The sequence below is a fragment of the Phoxinus phoxinus genome (genome assembly GCF_949152265.1).
Source record: "Phoxinus phoxinus genome assembly, chromosome: 18".
NCBI lineage: Eukaryota > Metazoa > Chordata > Actinopteri > Cypriniformes > Leuciscidae > Phoxinus > Phoxinus phoxinus.
This window is the reverse complement of record NC_136893.1, coordinates 23639040-23657968: the sequence shown is the minus strand read 5'-3', so window position 1 is coordinate 23657968 and position 18929 is coordinate 23639040. Positions and strand designations below refer to the sequence as shown.

General features: G+C 39.1%; 1 protein-coding gene across 3 annotated transcripts; it reads left to right on the top strand.

Moving 5' to 3' along the window:
* The first annotated feature begins 1511 nt into the window (after window positions 1–1511).
* LOC306986087 (putative methyltransferase YdaC) lies at window positions 1512–18680 on the top strand. Of its 3 annotated transcripts, XM_079588971.1 has the most exons (4): window positions 1512–1986; window positions 2119–2274; window positions 11217–11654; window positions 18169–18668. In XM_079588971.1, the coding sequence occupies exons 3-4, from the start codon at window positions 11219–11221 to the stop codon at window positions 18363–18365; spliced, it is 633 nt and encodes a 210-aa protein (XP_079445097.1). In that variant the 5' UTR covers window positions 1512–1986; window positions 2119–2274; window positions 11217–11218; the 3' UTR covers window positions 18366–18668. The 3 variants fall into 3 exon arrangements, with proteins under 3 accessions (XP_079445097.1, XP_079445096.1, XP_079445095.1); XM_079588970.1 differs by lacking the exon at window positions 2119–2274; XM_079588969.1 differs by lacking the exons at window positions 1512–1986; window positions 2119–2274 and adding an exon at window positions 5074–5218 and having other exon boundaries at window positions 18169–18680.
* Window positions 18681–18929: the final 249 nt, after the last annotated feature.

Here is an 18929-nt window from a genome sequence, read left to right as displayed (position 1 = left end):
GTGCTTGATACCTTTTTCATTTTCAATCCAAAATTGGGTCTTCAGCTGACAGTTTAAATCCTGGATAGAGCTCTTCCCATAATGTTAACACATTCGGTCAGTAGATAGAGAGTATTCTTTTGTGGCACTACGAAAGCAATCCCTATGACTTTCTGTCTGTAATCTGGAGTCTTGAAGTCGATGTTTTGTTCACACTATGTGACACTACGTAAAAGATCCCCAACACACACCACACGAGCTGATGACATTTCTGTCACCCAATGAATCTATCCGGTCCCATGTTTTGTCATGAAAACACACGCGAGGAGTGGAATGGGAAATTACGCGAAACAGTTGTTTATTTGAAAATGGATGTCAGGACGAAATTAGCACTGCAGGGATGAACTGTTCTGAAAAACCCAGTGTAACGAGGTTCGTTGTTATGGGAAGAAGGAGGTGGGAACCGGCGAACATTCAAATATTTAAATAAAACAAATACAAACACTAAAGTATAAGCCAGCAGCATCTCGCGGACGACTGCTGGCCACACAAAACATAAACAACATAAAATTAGGCCTGTCCCTCTCTCGATCTCCACTGTCGTTGCTCCTCGCTTTATGCTTCCGCTCCTCCGAGAGATACGAGACCGGTGCGTCGCGCAGGTGTCGCTCATCATCAGCCATTACGCACACCGGCCTCGCGCCGTCCTCCCACGGCCCTCGACCTCGTCCTGCTCGCTACATACCCCAGAGGGGGTACTCCCGAGACTGCACACTTCAGAATGTCACTGGAAGTATGGAAGATGCACAAGTTTTTATTGAATGATTGAAATATGAAGGAGACAATTTCATTACAAAATACAAAGAGATACAAATATGGCGGATCGGGCGTGTCGTGGCTCAGTTGCTCCTGGGTAGATGTTTAGATGGTAAAATAATTGTTGAGGATGAGTTTCTGAATTTCCTCTCTGTGAAAATAAAACCGATGAGCCAAGATCAAATAGATGAGCCATAGTCCTCAAGTATGTTTGACTCCGAGTGGATAGAGTCGTCGAAAAAGCTGCTGTTTGAGCTCTGCCCAGGCACTAAGCAACGGTGCGTGAGATGTAAAGGAAGTCAGAAGGATGCCAACAATATAAAAAGTTGCTTAAAAGTGCTAAACGTGTGTGGAGAAAATATTCCCCATTTTGTGTCAGACTTTCTGGACGAGTTACCACCAGTGACATTTGACAACGTGGATGTATCAATCTTGCTTTGTAAGATGGAGCGTTTGCACAGTGAAATGAGCGCACAAGAGATACAGTGAAACTGTATATACAGTTATTGTCACGGTGTCTGGTTGTGTTTCCCCGGGTGTCCACTGGAGGTCCTCGTTCCCCACGGTGTCTGTCATTGTTAACTACATTCCCCACAATCCTTGTCTGCACTTATCTGTTCATTGCACTCAGCTGTTCTCGTCATTGTTCCCAGCTGTCTCTTGTTATCATTGTTAGTTCTGTGTGTTTATATACCCTGGTTGTTTCTTTGTTTGTCATGGATTCCTTATTGTATATCACACCACTTTGGTTGCCTGTTTAGGTCCTGTATCTTGTTTCGGTCTTGTCTTGGATTGCTATTTTTTTTTTTTTTTGCCCTTGCATGGACTGGATGACGATTTACCCCATTCAATTACTGCATTATTGGATCTATCCCTGTTTCCCTCGTGTGTGGGTCGTGACAGTTATATATAGGCAGATATAGGGGAGATCTACATGCTGCTACTGCAACCATTGATAGCATTGTTTCCAATGTGGAGAGGCGGCTGCAGAGTCGCAGAAAAGGCCATGGTTTGGATACTGTGAGTGGTTTCAAAAACTCCTGCGTCTGAGAAATGGCAGGTGAAAAGCAGGTTGGAAGCGGAATTGTCCATTTCTGCTGTCGTAAATAATTTAGCCTACCGCAACCTGTCGCACACACGCTCACTGTTTATCCAGCACCGGCTCTGGAATGAACGATTTCCACAGACAAGGTAGAGTATGATGCATGATTTCATGAAAGTATGATGTATTGCAACATCAGAAACGAAGAAAAACGAAAGAATTACTATTGTAACACTTGACGAAAAGCAAGTCAAATTTGTAGTTTTCTGATGTCTCATTAGAACTACAGAAACGTGACCCGATCTGGCAATCTTACATAGTGTGGTTATAGCAGATAAAGGACCGCAAAGCGGAGCCGGAAGTTACGACTTGATACAAGTTTCACCCTGTTACGACTTGATGAACCACTGAAACGATTTTGGAAACATTATTTTAAGGTAAAAAATCTTCCTTAGTGTTGATTTGAACACACAGTATATTTCAGTGCTTGATAAAAAAATAAAAATTCTAGTTCAAATGTATTGTAATATTTAGCCAAAACATGGTTGTTACTTGAAATATTTTCTTATTTCTTTTGCTAGTCTTTGCATTTTCAGCCAATTTAACTAGTGAAGACCCTGTCTGTGCACAAATAAAATAAAGACACAAAATAACGTTAAATAATTAATTTTAATGAATGTTGAACTACCCCTGTGGACTGTTGCAAGTTGCAAGTGTCTATTCAAGCATACATTTAACATTTATTATACATGTTGCAGAAGTGTGGTTGGGTAGCTGACAGATGTGGGTTTAAGGCTATTTCAATTTTGGCCAACCAATAGAGAAACGAAAGGAAATGCAAAAAGTGTTGCAACTCTCCCCACTAGGCTAGTTATCCAAACCAAAAAATGATTTTATTGCATGACAGTTAAAGTAACCTATTTAATCTTAAAATTTGTTAATAGTCAATTAATAGCTCTAGTTAATTAAATACAAGTATGTTAACAAGTAGGCCTATATGTAAATTTTTCATCTCTTTTTTGTGTGTGTTTATTTAAAATTAGACCAATCTGATATTATTTTAATTGTATACATGTTATTTAACAGTTTATATAGTTATTTAATGATAATCTAAACCGCAGAAGATACTCCGGTTTAAATCCCAGTTGTGCAGGTGGGGCGCGTAACACTGCAACTATGTGCCCCTATAGAACTAAGCTATTATTTACTTTTATGAATTCTATTGAGAAAAAAAGTGAATAAAGACAGAGTCAATGTTCAGAAATGATTAATTATTTTGTTTTGAACTATGCTGGGGTGAGTTTCCCAAAAGCATCGTTAGCCAATGTTTACAAGTTCCACGTCGTTATCGGCATTCAACGAGTCGGTGTTTCCCGAAACCATTGTTCCAACGAACATTCGCAAACAGCATCGCAAACTTGTGAGGTTACGACAGCTCTCGACCTGTCGTCAGAGTAGTTTCTAGTTTACATGACATGTAGCCTATAGCCTACTTAATAAATCCTTATCTTAAGCCAAACAAGCAAGCTGACATTCAGTGCAATCTGTAGGCTATGTTTTATTTATAATTCAATCAAATGTCATAACGTCTTTCAGTTTGTCAAGTCAAGAGATTTAAGCGTCGTTTTTCGAAGAGTGCGCATGTGTGAACGTGATCAATAGGCTATAGGCTACTATAAGAACGAGCCTATGATCGAATCTGGAAATAAAGCTAAATAACCGAGATAAATGAGAAATAGTCCTCGGATACCATGTCTTTAATACTGTATGTTTGTTTTTTCAAAACATTTAGCGTTAATTCGATCTGAAACAGTTTTATTAAAATAATGTATTACTCCACCACGTACGTGACGTCATAAACCAAGGTGGTTGAACGTTGGAACAATGGTTTCGGGACTAAGCTGTCATCAACTATGACAAGCATCAACTATGCTGATAACGACGGAACTTGCTTTCGGGAAACGCACCTCTGTAGGCTATAGCTGTGTTTTCCGGTGTGTTCGTTGTCAAACTAAAAAATTCATTGAGGAACTATTTTAGTTTGTCTTGTATATATTTTTTTATTAGATCAGATAACATTTTAATCCGACATATGGTCAAGTTAATATGCCCCTCACGTTACAATGTAGGCTACCCCACCTATGGGGCATGTTGTCACATTTCACTTCCATTCTTTCGATGTAAATCAAGAAAAAAGTATTAATGAAACAATGTATCTAGGCTACTAGATGTGTAAAATGAATGCGGGGAAACAATCTCAGAACCCATATGTTTAGGCTAAATAAACGGAGAAAGTCAAAAAGTGTTCTTGTGCCCCACTCTCCCTTACATAATGCAAATGTATTATGTAATTTAAATTTGAAATTAAAGTAAAATACGCTATGTTGGCTATATCATAATCTGCACGAGGCCGTCTTGCCTTTCTTTGATGATGAAAGGCTACAAAGGGCATTCCAATTCTAAATGAACGATCTTCCAAACGAAGTACTTGCAGATGCCGTGCTTGGGGAGTAGTGAACACTATGTAGGGAGCATGTCATTAGAAACGCACCTTGCCTTGGGACAAAACAGCGCGACAAGAAGTAGGCTAGGCCTTCCTCTTCCCCACTTCCGTTCTCTGACTTTCGCCATATAGTGCAGGCATAATAATAGGCGTTTGAGGTAAGTACATTTTGACTTGGGGTAGGATATTTAGTGTTGCTGTTTTTTTTTTAACTATAAATTAATGCACGTCAGATGGGTGATTCTATAATTGGAGATACATTTTGCACTTCAAATTTTTATTTTTTAAAGGTTGTCATACAGAACCATTGTTTAAGAATTACCTTGAAAACACTTTAAAGTTGATATATTCAGTGCTATACAAATACAGATAGTTTATTATTTTCTCTATTTTATCAAAATATCACCTGTTCATAGTTTTTCTCGTCAATTCTGTTACGGACGAACAACCAAATATATAGAAATAACAGTACATCAAAAAATTATAAATCTTTTTAGTTTCATTTGTCATTTAGTCCTTTTATTCAGGCCTTTAAAACAGATATTAAATGTTATATTTATACAACTTCAAAATTAGATTCACCCCCAGGCAATAGTGGATTATCCAAAGGGTGCACTAGTTTTTTTATCAAATTACTTGAACATTACAGGCTGTAGGAGCCATTTATGTTTATTGTTGGCATATGTTATTTTGTTTGGATATATTTCTATTATTATTTTGGACACTAGGTGGCAGTGATTAGATGCACATGTTTGTATATAGGGGGCATAGGTTACAGGAAGTGGGAGGCACAGGTAGGGGGAGCACACACAGTTCTCACCAGGCCACAGACTACAGATCACACGCAAACTACTGGAAACAAGTTGGCAAAGGAACTGGTATGTTCATGTACTATTTACTGCAATAAACCACAAACCTCAACTGCAATAATCTCTGGAAAACATTTGTGTGTCTGCGTTGAAACTTCACTCCTACCTGTGTATAATGGCAAAGATAGGAACAAAAGGCTAGAGGTACAGCAAAACAAAGATTGCCATTACACAGGCTAGAGATAAAACTATAACATATATCTTACTCTTGCACAATATAAAAATAACAATATTAAGTAGTTTGATATTTCAATGTATTATCTCATTAATATTCAAGATGAAAGACTAAAAACAGAATTGACACATCTGGCAACAGAATTGACGGGGGTAACAGAATTGACCCAAACCAACCAGAACATGCCTATAACAAGAAAATAACTGCTGAGTTATTGAGAAATACTCGACCAGATATCCCTCTGGATCTCTACATGCCGTGTCGCAACCTTGGTCGGGGGTGGAATTAATCTGAGGATGTCCTCATGTGGGTACCAATGAACATCTTCACGACCAGGCCAAAAGAATCAATTTTTTCCTATTTGGTGCATGCACTTGACCCTCACATGAGTCTCATTGACCATAGTTGATTGTGTATCAGCAAATTACATAAGAATAATGTTCTCTGATCAAAAGTAAAATTTAATTCTCCAATATACTAAACTCTGTGCATTCCAAATACAAAACATACTCCATTAACTTTCATTGAGGCACACATTTTTACATTATATTACATTGTATTATATTATTGTACGGTAGCATGACAAATAACCACACATACTTGGGTGGATGGTGCATGTGTGTGTCTGTGTGTGTTGAAATCCTCTGATCATGGTAGAATAACCCAATTGATCAGTGTGTCTCGGTGTGTGTGTGTGTGTGTGGCTATAAACACACATTATGCATTTTTGTGTGTGTTTGTATCATTGTGTGATTGTAACCAAGGCAGGGGCAGTGTGAAAACCAAGGCATTGGTCAATTCTGTTACCGTACCTTGGTAACAGAATTGACAGTAACAGAGTTGACATTTTTAGCATTTTTTTACTAATAACACCACATGCTAGCATAAAGGCTAAGAGCACATGGCCTGATACTAGAGATGATTTTAAAAACTTTTAATACCTCCTTTTGTTAATATCTTTGAACTTTGCTTTCCCTATGAGATTGTTGAAACTGAAATTGTTATATAAGAACTCTTGGTGGAAGTGCCTGTAAGATTACATGGCTTCAGAGAGAACAAAACACATACCTCCTAGTTCTTCAGAGTTTAATACCAAAAGGGAAGTGACATCATCTTGCGTTGCTTAGGATACTGATGCGACAGATAAGCATAATTTAAAGAGACAATAACATGTAGTAACAGAATTGACACAGGATTTATGGATTGGTATTTTTCAACAATAAAAGTTACTTTTAAACAAATTAATTTAGCATAATTTGGAAACTGTCACCAATAATAATTTATAAACAAAATAATTAAAACCCCAACCTGAAATTTGTAATTTAAAACATGTTTAATGCACATTTTACCCTTGTTTGAAAAAAGTACCACCCACTAAGGACAGTATGATATCATGACTTTCAGCATCATTAAATAGCTTTTAAAATAAAATATTTTCTAGTTTTACACTCTAACATTTTGTGACTCTTAAAAAGAATTAAAACAAATAAAAATGTGTTTTTGGAGTAAAATTTTGGTAAAGCTGTTAAAAATAAATGGCTTCGGACTTCAAATGTATCTCCAATTAAAGAATCACCCAGATGTTGTTGCGCAGTGGGTGGAATTGTAAAACTCTCGCAACCGTAATGCTGCTATAGGCCTAGGCTATGCATTGACTGTCTTCAAATGTGTTACGTAAACTAGCTACTTATAGTTGTTAAAGTAGCCTAGTTGTAGGCTACTGTTGCTATCTTTTATAAGACTGTCCAACATGACCAGTTGATAGGAGCTAAATTTTACTTTACCACGCTAAAGATGACCAGATTTCTCAAATTATGACTTTATAAAAAAACATCACAAAAATAAAACAACATGAAAAATAAAACTGTTTAACAAACATTTTAACATTTCATTATTATAATTTTCACAAGATGTTTATTAGGTCTAGTAGCCTATACAGAAATCAACTTAATTAACTTCAAATGTTTATTGTGTTAAAAAAATTATTAAAATTATTCTTACTCTTCTTACTATTCTTATTCTTACTATCCTTAATGGGCTGGTTATTTTGCATTTTAGGTTTATTTAAAGCAGCAAGTAGGTGTATTCTCCCAATGTGTTTGTTGCAAGTGTAATTATTTAGTTTTTTTTTTTAAATATATAGTTAAGAAGTGTGGAAATTGCTTTGTGACTGCGGAACTTTTGGGGACAAAACAATCCCGACCCGCACTCTGTGCGCTTATACTGATAGTTTAGGCTACACAAAACTTTTAAATTCTATAATCATTCACCCTCAAGTTGTTCCAAACCAGAATGAGTTTCTTTCTTATGTAGAACACAAAATAATATATATTTTAAAGAATGTCAATTGACTTCCATAGTATGAAAAAAATGTATATGGAAGTCAATAGTGCCGTCGACTGTCTGGTTAGTTACCAACATTCTTCAAAATATTTTGTGTTCAACAGAAGAAGCTCATACAGGTTTGGCACAACATAAGGGTTAGTAGGCCTACTTGGGCTAAATGATGAATTTTCGGGTGAAATCCTTTAATAGAGTAGCGACTCGTATTGTATCAATATCATAGGCTACTGCTGATAAAATAAATAATATTAATAATGGCTAATTTGAGTGAGGTGATTCAATCTCTGCTGGATTTGTAATAGAGGAAAACAGAAATAAGTAGCCTATTAGGGGTCGAATTTCGGCGCGGGTATTGTGCATCATTTTAGTCATTCACAATCGGACCAGCGTTACATGATCATTGCATGATCATTTGGGCGATACAGATAATTCGTTTTTTTTTAAACAAAGACCAATATTTAATAGGTTAACCATTTGTATTTGTAGGCTATGTATTTTTTATTTACCCAAATTTATAGGCTAAAACACAAAATAGGAAAATGTATATTTTTTTTGTCTTATTTAGTCTCTTGGGGGCCACAAGAGGGAGCAGTGAGCAAATATTAATATAGGCCTAGCGCATTCATTTGTTTATTCAAAGGATTGAAATAACAATTTGAACAAACGGCATTGTATTTATGCATAGCTTTACAAATCTGAAGCGCCGATCAATAAGCCATGGTGATGCACTTGGACCTGTCTGTAGATTGAAGATTGTTGGGATGGCTGTATTGGCTGTACAAGGCACGCCGGAATGAGTAGTTCCTAGCCATATAGGCTTGGAAAATCGCAACTTTTCATTTTCCGTCGATCTTAGTACACGGTTTAACTACAGAAGAGTGAAGTTTTAAATAGGAAAAATATTGAAACTCGTTGGTCATTTTGAAAGAAATGCTACTGGACCCATCAGAATCAATGATCTATGCTAAGCTATGCTAAAACTGGTACCGTCAGAACCGAAATTCGGCTGAATGGATTCGAAAACGGTAAAACTCGACTGTTTAACTCTGGGGGAGTTGTAAAATGAGCCTATTTCCAAAAAAGTGGAGTATCCCTTTAAGTGCGTAGCATATGCAAAAAAAAAAAAAAAAATTGGCGTATAAATGGTACGAGAAATAACATTCGTGGTATAGCTACGCACTTTCACAAGATCGTAATGTTGTTATTTCTCGAATATTTTGAATGAGCAGCAATTAATTCATAATTACAAAATACAAACTTTTTACAACAATCAATTTAAAGCACAACTGTTCGACTCTTAAGCCCATCATGGGTATTCTTGCAGTAAGACCTTTATCCTTTCAACAAAATGTATAGCCTATCTCTACTTTGACAAATGCAAAAACGTGCACGCTCACAATGCCTGGTTTTCATATAGAGAAATGCACATTCCAAAGAATCCTTGTTCAAGGATTTGAATTTCATTATTAAATACAGTATATTTCACATTAAATGCCCATTCAAAGTGTCTTTAAGTGCTATTTGTAACAACATGAATATGGAGGAAATAATATTATCACATAGTAGGCTATAGTCAAATGGGAATTACTTTTTGCAGCACTGTTACACTTTTATTAGTAAACCTATATATTTTTTAAACGAAAAAGGTTCATGCAGTTAACCAACAACATACTTGTATTTGTATCCACCATAAACATTTAACATTATTAATAGGCTGTTTTAAAATATTTCTAATTGTATGGCTCATATCTTATGCATGCGCAAATTGAAAAGTGATCTTAACGTATTTAACAAAAATATTGTTTAATTAAGTACGCATTTAGACAGTATAAGCCATGCCCCCCACTTCTGCTCTGTGGCTGCTGGTCTGAAACTGCGTTTCTGCAGCTGGAAAGTATTGAAAGAGCCTTGAGTTGACCGAAAATTGTGTGATCTTCGATCTCTCCAAAGGACAATTTTTTTACAGCAATGGAGTCTCTCAATAAATACTAGCAGCGCAGTTGAGTTGCAGCAAATCAGACTACCGGTATCTGTGATTAAAATCAAATTAACTTTAATTCATGCTATAGTGGATTATTCCTAACTAAATTAGTAGATTTAGGGGATGTTATCAGATAGGATATGCTATTGGTGTAACGGTCACCAGCTGGAGTGCCCTTGAGAGCCACCAGAGGGCACTCCACATAAGACTATCACTCACAAACTACATTTCCCATACTCACTCCCCGAACTCATCATCACTTATCATTGATCACATTGATCTCATCATTCTGTTAGTCTGTCTATTTATACCATGTTATTTCATTCACTCACCGCAGTTTTCCCTGGTTTCTTGCCATTTGGTTTTTGGATATCATCCTCTGGTCCCTGGATTACTCTCTTGCCTCTGGTCCCTTACTCTCTTGCCTCTGGTCCCTTACTCTCTTGCCTCTGGTCCCTGGATTACTCTCTTGCCTCTGGTCCCTGCCTGTTTTGTTTGCTTGTTTGTTTCTTTGTTTGACTGCCTGTCTGTGTATGACCCTTGCCTGTACATTGGATTACCCCTGTGGATTGCCCCATACAATAAAGCTGCGTTTGGATCTAAAACCTCGTCTCGGGGCAGTTCATAACAATTGGATAAAGTTAGCAACACAACGCACAAACAGCCAATAGAGTAGAACAGGAACGTCAAAAGCCCGAAGAATAATTCCCCACTGGTTCCCTCAAGATTTTCCTATATTTTATAATGGGGGTTTATGATGGGGTTTTCAATTTATTAGTAAACCTAACTTCACTTTGACGTTTTGCTCTATAACGTAAACTGCACACACTCACACCGATAATAGTCTTATCTAGTTACTTATTAGAAACATGCGTTTTCAAAAATTTTAAAAATTTGCGTCCAAGTATCGTCAAGTTGTGTTTACCACAGGCTTTATTTTACTCATACATTGGAAATCCCCGTAGGAATATCTCGAGGGAACCAGGTTTTGACGTCATCCCTGCAACACTCTATTAATGTATTAGTTAAATAAAACATTGGGTGTACGTGGTAAAATGGATATTGTTCCTTTATTACACATGCAATAAAGAGTAACATTTCTTATTGTAGGAAGAGCATAGTGATATAAATTTAGAGTGCCTATATGTGAGGAAGCAAAAACGTATGGGTGGAGTGTTTTTAGGCACTGTGATTCTGTTGACTATTACCTGTCTATCTATATTATGTTTAAGCTCAGCTGATATTTGGATTGATGGCAAAGGGTGAGGGAAGTTGATGGACCAGGTGAGATTGAAAAAAACAAGGTTTAAAAAGTTATAAAAGGCAAGCAATTATGAAAAACAAATCATACTAGGTTAAATAATACAAGTATATTACATACTACTACTGTATTATAGAAGTAATCATACTAAACATGCATTTTATTATGTCTACTCAAAGCCTCTGCTTTAATCATAACAAATGTCCTTGTGCAAAATTAATATTTATTTGTTCTGTTGTGTGTCTAGAAATGCTGTCTAACAAAGTGGGCAAACAGCTGGGTCACCCCACATATTCTTTAACTGGATGGTTCGTGACCAAATTCCTTAAATGGCACAATCTGATTTTGGAGGAGAATGCAGTGAAATTGAGCAACATACAACCCAACGACACCGTGCTGGAGCTGGGTCACGGGCCGGGCTTCGGTCTTCAGGAGGCCTCGCAGCTCCTCATGGGCCCGAGAGGGAAACTGCTGGGTGTGGACTACTCACAGTACATGCATCAGATGGCCAGCAAGCGCATGCAGGAGCAGATCTCCAGAGGAAAGGCTGTGTTGTATTACAGTGATTTGGTGAACATGCCGATAGAGGAAAACACTGTTGACAAGGCGTTTCACTGTAACTGTTATTACTACTGGCCGGATCTGAAAGCGGGATCGAAAGCGATCCACAGAGTGATGAAACCAGGTGAGAATTTTTCATCTGAACATTTGTGAGATTTATTCAATCTAAACAGTTTTGAGGTTAAATTATTTAATTTTTTAAAATTTAATATTAATGTTATGTTAAAATTTTGTTGAACAATAGTTATCTCTGTTGGTTAAAGGGATAGTTAATTAATTACTCACCCTCATGGCGTTCTAAACCCATAAGAAGTTCATGATCTTAAGATCTCATGAGATCTTAAAACTAATCCATATGAATCAAGAGGTTTAGTCAAAATTTTCTGTAAAGACTCGATCGCTTTATATGATGATTGAATTTAGGCTTTTATTCACATATAAACATTGATTAGCGAACATAAACAGAAGCTCAACCATTCTTTGACGAGAAAAAAAACATCATTGGTTCTTGCTGAACCTCAAACATACAAGAAAATAATTAATTTGCTCTTGCTGAAACTCAAACATGCTGCGTAACACGAGAATGAACGTCATTGGTTCTTGCAGAAGCTCAAACGTGCTGTGTAACACATGAGAATGAACGTCATTGGTTCTTGCTGAAGCTCAAACGTGCTGCGTAACACGAGAATGAACCTCATTGGTTCTTGCAGAAGCCCAAACGTGCTGCGTAACAAGAATGAACGTCATTGGTTCTTGCAGAAGCTCAAACGTGCTGCGTAACACGAGAATGAACCTCATTGGTTCTTGCAGAAGCTCAAATGTACTGCGTAACACATGAGAATGAACGTCATTGGTTCTTGCAGAAGCTCAAACGTGCTGCATAACACGAGAATGAACCTCATTGGTTCTTGCAGAAGCTCAAACGTGCTGCGTAACACGAGAATGAACCTCATTGGTTCTTGCAGAAGCTCAAATGTACTGCGTAACACATGAGAATGAACGTCATTGGTTCTTGCAGAAGCTCAAACGTGCTGCATAACACGAGAATGAACCTCATTGGTTCTTGCAGAAGCTCAAACGTGCTGCATAACACGAGAATGAACCTCATTGGTTCTTGCAGAAGCTCAAACGTGCTGCGTAACACGAGAATGAACCTCATTGGTTCTTGCAGAAGCTCAAATGTACTGCGTAACACGAGAATGAACCTCATTGGTTCTTGCAGAAGCTCAAACGTGCTGTGTAACACATGAGAATGAACGTCATTGGTTCTTGCAGAAGCTCAAACGTACTGCGTAACAAGAATGAACGTCATTGGTTCTTGCAGAAGCTCAAACGTGCTGCGTAACACGAGAATGAACCTCATTGGTTCTTGCAGAAGCTCAAATGTACTGCGTAACACATGAGAATGAACGTCATTGGTTCTTGCAGAAGCTCAAACGTGCTGCATAACACGAGAATGAACCTCATTGGTTCTTGCAGAAGCTCAAACGTGCTGCGTAACACGAGAATGAACCTCATTGGTTCTTGCAGAAGCTCAAACGTGCTGCGTAACACGAGAATGAACCTCATTGGTTCTTGCTGAAGCTCAAACGTGCTGCGTAACACGAGAATGAACCTCATTGGTTCTTGCAGAAGCTCAAACGTGCTGCGTAACACGAGAATGAACCTCATTGGTTCTTGCAGAAGCTCAAACGTGCTGCGTAACACGAGAATGAACCTCATTGGTTCTTGCAGAAGCTCAAACGTGCTGCGTAACACGAGAATGAACCTCATTGGTTCTTGCTGAAGCTCAAACGTGCTGCGTAACACGAGAATGAACCTCATTGGTTCTTGCTGAAGCTCAAACGTGCTGCGTAACACGAGAATGAACCTCATTGGTTCTTGCAGAAGCTCAAACGTGCTGCGTAACACGAGAATGAACCTCATTGGTTCTTGCAGAAGCTCAAACGTGCTGCGTAACACGAGAATGAACTTCATTGGTTCTTGCAGAAGCTCAAACGTGCTGCGTAACACGATAATGAACCTCGCTGGTTCTTGCAGAAGCTCAAACGTGCTGCGTAACACGAGAATGAACCTCATTGGTTCTTGCAGAAGCTCAAACGTGCTGCGTAACACGAGAATGAACGTCATTGGTTCTTGCAGAAGCTCAAACGTGCTGCGTAACACGAGAATGAACCTCATTGGTTCTTGCAGAAGCTCAAATGTACTGCGTAACACATGAGAATGAACGTCATTGGTTCTTGCAGAAGCTCAAACGTGCTGCATAACACGAGAATGAACCTCATTGGTTCTTGCAGAAGCTCAAACGTGCTGCGTAACACGAGAATGAACCTCATTGGTTCTTGCAGAAGCTCAAACGTGCTGCGTAACACGAGAATGAACCTCATTGGTTCTTGCTGAAGCTCAAACGTGCTGCGTAACACGAGAATGAACCTCATTGGTTCTTGCAGAAGCTCAAACGTGCTGCGTAACACGAGAATGAACCTCATTGGTTCTTGCAGAAGCTCAAACGTGCTGCGTAACACGAGAATGAACTTCATTGGTTCTTGCAGAAGCTCAAACGTGCTGCGTAACACGATAATGAACCTCGCTGGTTCTTGCAGAAGCTCAAACGTGCTGCGTAACACGAGAATGAACCTCATTGGTTCTTGCAGAAGCTCAAACGTGCTGCGTAACACGAGAATGAACCTCATTGGTTCTTGCAGAAGCTCAAACGTGCTGCGTAACACGAGAATGAACCTCATTGGTTCTTGCAGAAGCTCAAGCGTGCTGCGCAACACGAGAATGAACCTCATTGGTTCTTGCAGAAGCTCAAATGTACTGTGTAACACATGAGAATGAACGTCATTGGTTCTTGCTGAAGCTCAAACGTGCTGCGTAACATGAGAATTAACCTCATTGGTTCTTGCTGAAGCTCAAACGTGGTGCGTAACACGATAATGAACTACATTGGTTCTTGCTGAAGCTCAAACGTGCTGCGTAACAAGAATGAACCTCATTGGTTGAAGCTCAAACGTGCTGCGTAACACGAGAATTAACTTCATTGGTTCTTGCTGAAGCTCAAACGTACTGCGTAACACGATAATGAACTACATTGGTTCTTGCTGAAGCTCAAACGTGCTGCGTAACAAGAATGAACCTCATTGGTTCTTGCAGAAGCTCAAACGTGGTGCGTAACACGATAATGAACTACATTGGTTCTTGCTGAAGCTCAAACGTGCTGCGTAACAAGAATGAACTTCATTGGTTCTTGCTGAAGCTCAAACGTGCTGCGTAACAAGAATGAACCTCATTGGTTCTTGCAGAAGCTCAAACGTGCTGCGTAACAAGAATGAACCTCATTGGTTCTTGCAGAAGCTCAAACGTGCTGCGTAACACGAGAATGAACCTCATTGGTTCTTGCAGAAGCTCAAATGTGCTGCGTAACACTATAATGAACTACATTGGTTCTTGCTGAAGCTCAAACGTGCTGCGTAACACGAGAATGAACTTCATTGGTTCTTGCTGAAGCTCAAACGTGCTGCGTAACAAGAATGAACCTCATTGGTTCTTGCAGAAGCTCAAACGTGCTGCGTAACAAGAATGAACCTCATTGGTTCTTGCAGAAGCTCAAACGTGCTGCGTAACACGAGAATGAACTTCATTGGTTCTTGCTGAAGCTCAAACGTGCTGCGTAACAAGAATGAACCTCATTGGTTCTTGCAGAAGCTCAAACGTGCTGCGTAACAAGAATGAACCTCATTGGTTCTTGCAGAAGCTCAAACGTGCTGCGTAACACGAGAATGAACCTCATTGGTTCTTGCAGAAGCTCAAATGTGCTGCGTAACACTATAATGAACTACATTGGTTCTTGCAGAAGCTCAAACGTGCTGCGTAACACGAGAATTAACCTCATTGGTTCTTGCAGAAGCTCAAACGTGCTGCGTAACACGAGAATGAACCTCATTGGTTCTTGCTTAAGCTCAAACGTGCTGTGTAACACGAGAATGAACCTCATTGGTTCTTGCTGAAGCTCAAACGTGCTGCGTAACAAGAATGAACCTCATTGGTTCTTGCTGAAGCTCAAACGTGCTGCGTAACAAGAATGAACCTCATTGGTTCTTGCTGAAGCTCAAACGTGCTGCGTAACTAGAATGAACCTCATTGGTTTGTGCAGAAGCTCAAACGTGCTGCGTAACAAGAATGAACCTCATTGGTTCTTGCTGAAGCTCAAACGTGCTGCGTAACACGAGAATGAACCTCATTGGTTCTTGCTGAAGCTCAATACGTGCTGCGTAACACGAGAATTAACCTCATTGGTTCTTGCAGAAGCTCAAACGTGCTGCGTAACAAGAATGAACCTCATTGGTTCTTGCAGAAGCTCAAACGTGCTGCGTAACAAGAATGAACCTCATTGGTTCTTGCAGAAGTTCAAACGTGCTGCGTAACACTAGAATGAACCTCATTGGTTCTTGCTGAAGCTCAAACGTGCTGCGTAACACGAGAATTAACCTCATTGGTTCTTGCTGAAGCTCAAACGTGCTGTATAACAAAATTATAGTACCAGCATAACAATTAGAGTGAACATGCTTATTTAAATTGCTATGAAAAGGTTTTGCATTAAAGGGATACTCAGTCCCTCCAGAAAAACGTTTTTTTGTGATTGTTGCGGGCAAAAATTCTTGATTATGCGGCACGTTTTCTTAAAAAATGCAATGGAATATGCGGGATATTTTTGCAATTTTATGCGATGAAATTGCGGGAACTTGCAAAAACTGCGGTTTGATGAAAAAGCCTATTCACTATTCACTAGGCTACTACTTTAATGTAAAGAGTCATTTCTTATTACTTCCTATGATAAGCAAGCATACTACATCACATAAAGTGCTGGGAATTTAAGTTCTCATCTTGTTTTATTTCAGACCTTAATAAACACATGGCTCAAACTTACAAAACATTGATGAGTCAAACAAGTTCTATAGCGTTACAAAATGGATATGCTACAACTTCTGTAAAAATGACAAAGTGGTTGTCCAGCGTCGACTTCCGCCTGTGGTCCAACACGCCCCCACTGTCTATACGCCCCTAATTTGCCCCCACTGTCATGTAACACACTGGGAAACTGCTTTGCGCGGTCTTTGGCGCTTATGTTTGTTGGCAAATGAGAATGATTTGCGGGCTTCATCATGGTTTCATCAGCATTGCGGGGTTTGCAGCTTTTCAATGATGTCGTGCAATTATGTCACTTCATAACGTTCCCATGGCAACAGGGGAGATGGCTGTGCTTGTGTGAAGTAAACGCAATATTTTTCAACTTTCTGCTAAGATATATGTGACTTTTTGCAACGAAAATGTGGGGATTATGAAATCATGAAAGCCCGCATATTTTGCGCGCGGAAATCTGCAATTTATGCAGCGAAAGTGCGGCGTATTTGAAAAAATGCGCCCCCCGCATAAATATGCGGACTTTGGCTGATTATGCATTGAATCATGCGATCGCATAATCGCGTTTTTCTGGAGGCACTGGATACTTCAGCATTTAGCATTAAGCTTTCTATCAGTAGAAAACCTGTAGTATTTTCAAATTAGCATGCTTCCCTCCCTCATGTCATCCCTCTGAGACGAGAGATTTATGTATTTTTTGTCTGGAAAAATCATCATTTTGGGTCATTGGAGGCTTTTTTGGCCAGAGGCTAAAAACTACAGCCAGTAAAAGGTTTTCAACCCGCCCATAGAGGGTGGGATCTCACTCACAGAATGTACAAATAGTGTCAGCCATCTTTATTTGGAAGCTAAGCTAACAGGCTCTTGTTCTCTGGAGAATAGTAGGGGTTACCATACATCCTTTTTCCCGGACATGTCCGGCCGTCGAGATCGTCCAAAATATCCGGGATTCGGCTTTTGCTTTCTACAGTTTACATGCACACCTTTTGTTTCAATCTAACTGAATTCATTCCGATTGGTAAATCTGAATGTAGTGTTTACATGAACACTAAACAAGTGATTGGTTGATGTGCGTTTTAGCATTGCTAAGAAAATTCCCGCTCCTCCCTGAGAGATAGTCTACGAGACTGGTGCGTCTCACAGGTGTCGCTCATCAGTAATCACGCCACCGGCCTCGCGTCATTCTCCCCCGGCCCTCAGCCTTGTCCTGCTCGCCAAAGTAAACATAATGAATGGCGACTGTAGAACTCAAAAGCCAAACCCCGGGCCAATTCCAGACAATCCCGGGCAGACATGTCACGGAGACTCACTAGTAGCCTAGCCTAGTTGTTTAACTGCGCTCTTACCGGTAGGCGTGGCTTGGGAGTGGCTTTGTAGGGTAGCGAAGCAAGTGCATCCTGGGAGTTGTTGTCTTTCATCCACATGAGCCAAAAAAATATTTTCTGGCTTTTCTCAGTCTAGAAGGCTCCAAATTAAAAAATAACTTCACATTTCTAATACATAAATGACCCATTTTAAATGCACATTATATTTTCCAGAGGTGAGGTATCCCTTTAATGACAGCATGTAGTTCCCAAGTTTGTGCAAACCTGATGATTCATGTGAGCATGATTTGAAAATGAAACTTTGGCCCTAAACTTTTAGACTCACTGTATGCCACTCTGACCCAACAAATAATAATAAAACAATGTGCAAATTATTTTCTGTTCCTTCAGGTGGAATTATGGTTACAACTCTCAGACTAGACAGTCTTAAAAAAGCATCTTCTTTGGGAGTGCTCACTGGAGACAAATGGAAACCTGAGGTCTACATGGAAGCGCTGGAGTCTTCTGGGTTCACAGATGTGCGAATGGAGAACAAAAGAGAGAAACTCATCAAATTTCAAGCTATTTTTTCCACTGCTGTGAAATGAAATTCCTGTGTTGTGTATTGATATGTAATAAGATGTCTGTCCTTCCACACTTTCTCAGGATCCAATCTACTCCAATTTGTTGTTAAAATATAAACATTTAAACTGGCTGTAATAAACTATGTTCATGACAGATTTATTCAATCATTTATTAAATTAAAGTTAACATGTCAAGTAACAATATAGCATGCAATATAGTGCATATAGCAAATTATTCTGAGCTGACTACAAACTATGGACATTGAATGGCTTTCCTGTGGTATTGACATTTTTCTGTTACATTCGGTCATGCCGTATTAAAGAGTGAAAATAACATTTATTGTTTGAATTTATTCATAAAACTGACAGAATTCGAAAGCTGAGACTTGGGCTATGTTCAGACTGCAAGCCTTAAGGGTTAGTTTGCCCATTTAAGACATGAAGTTGTATGCAATCCTTACCAGCACTATAGTGCATACACACGGACCCACTCTGTGGTCACCTCCCTGGTCAGAGTTCTGGCCCCTGGAAGTTTTTCAAGAAAGTAGTCCTGGTGTCACGGGTATGGTGCGGATGAAGACAGGCAGA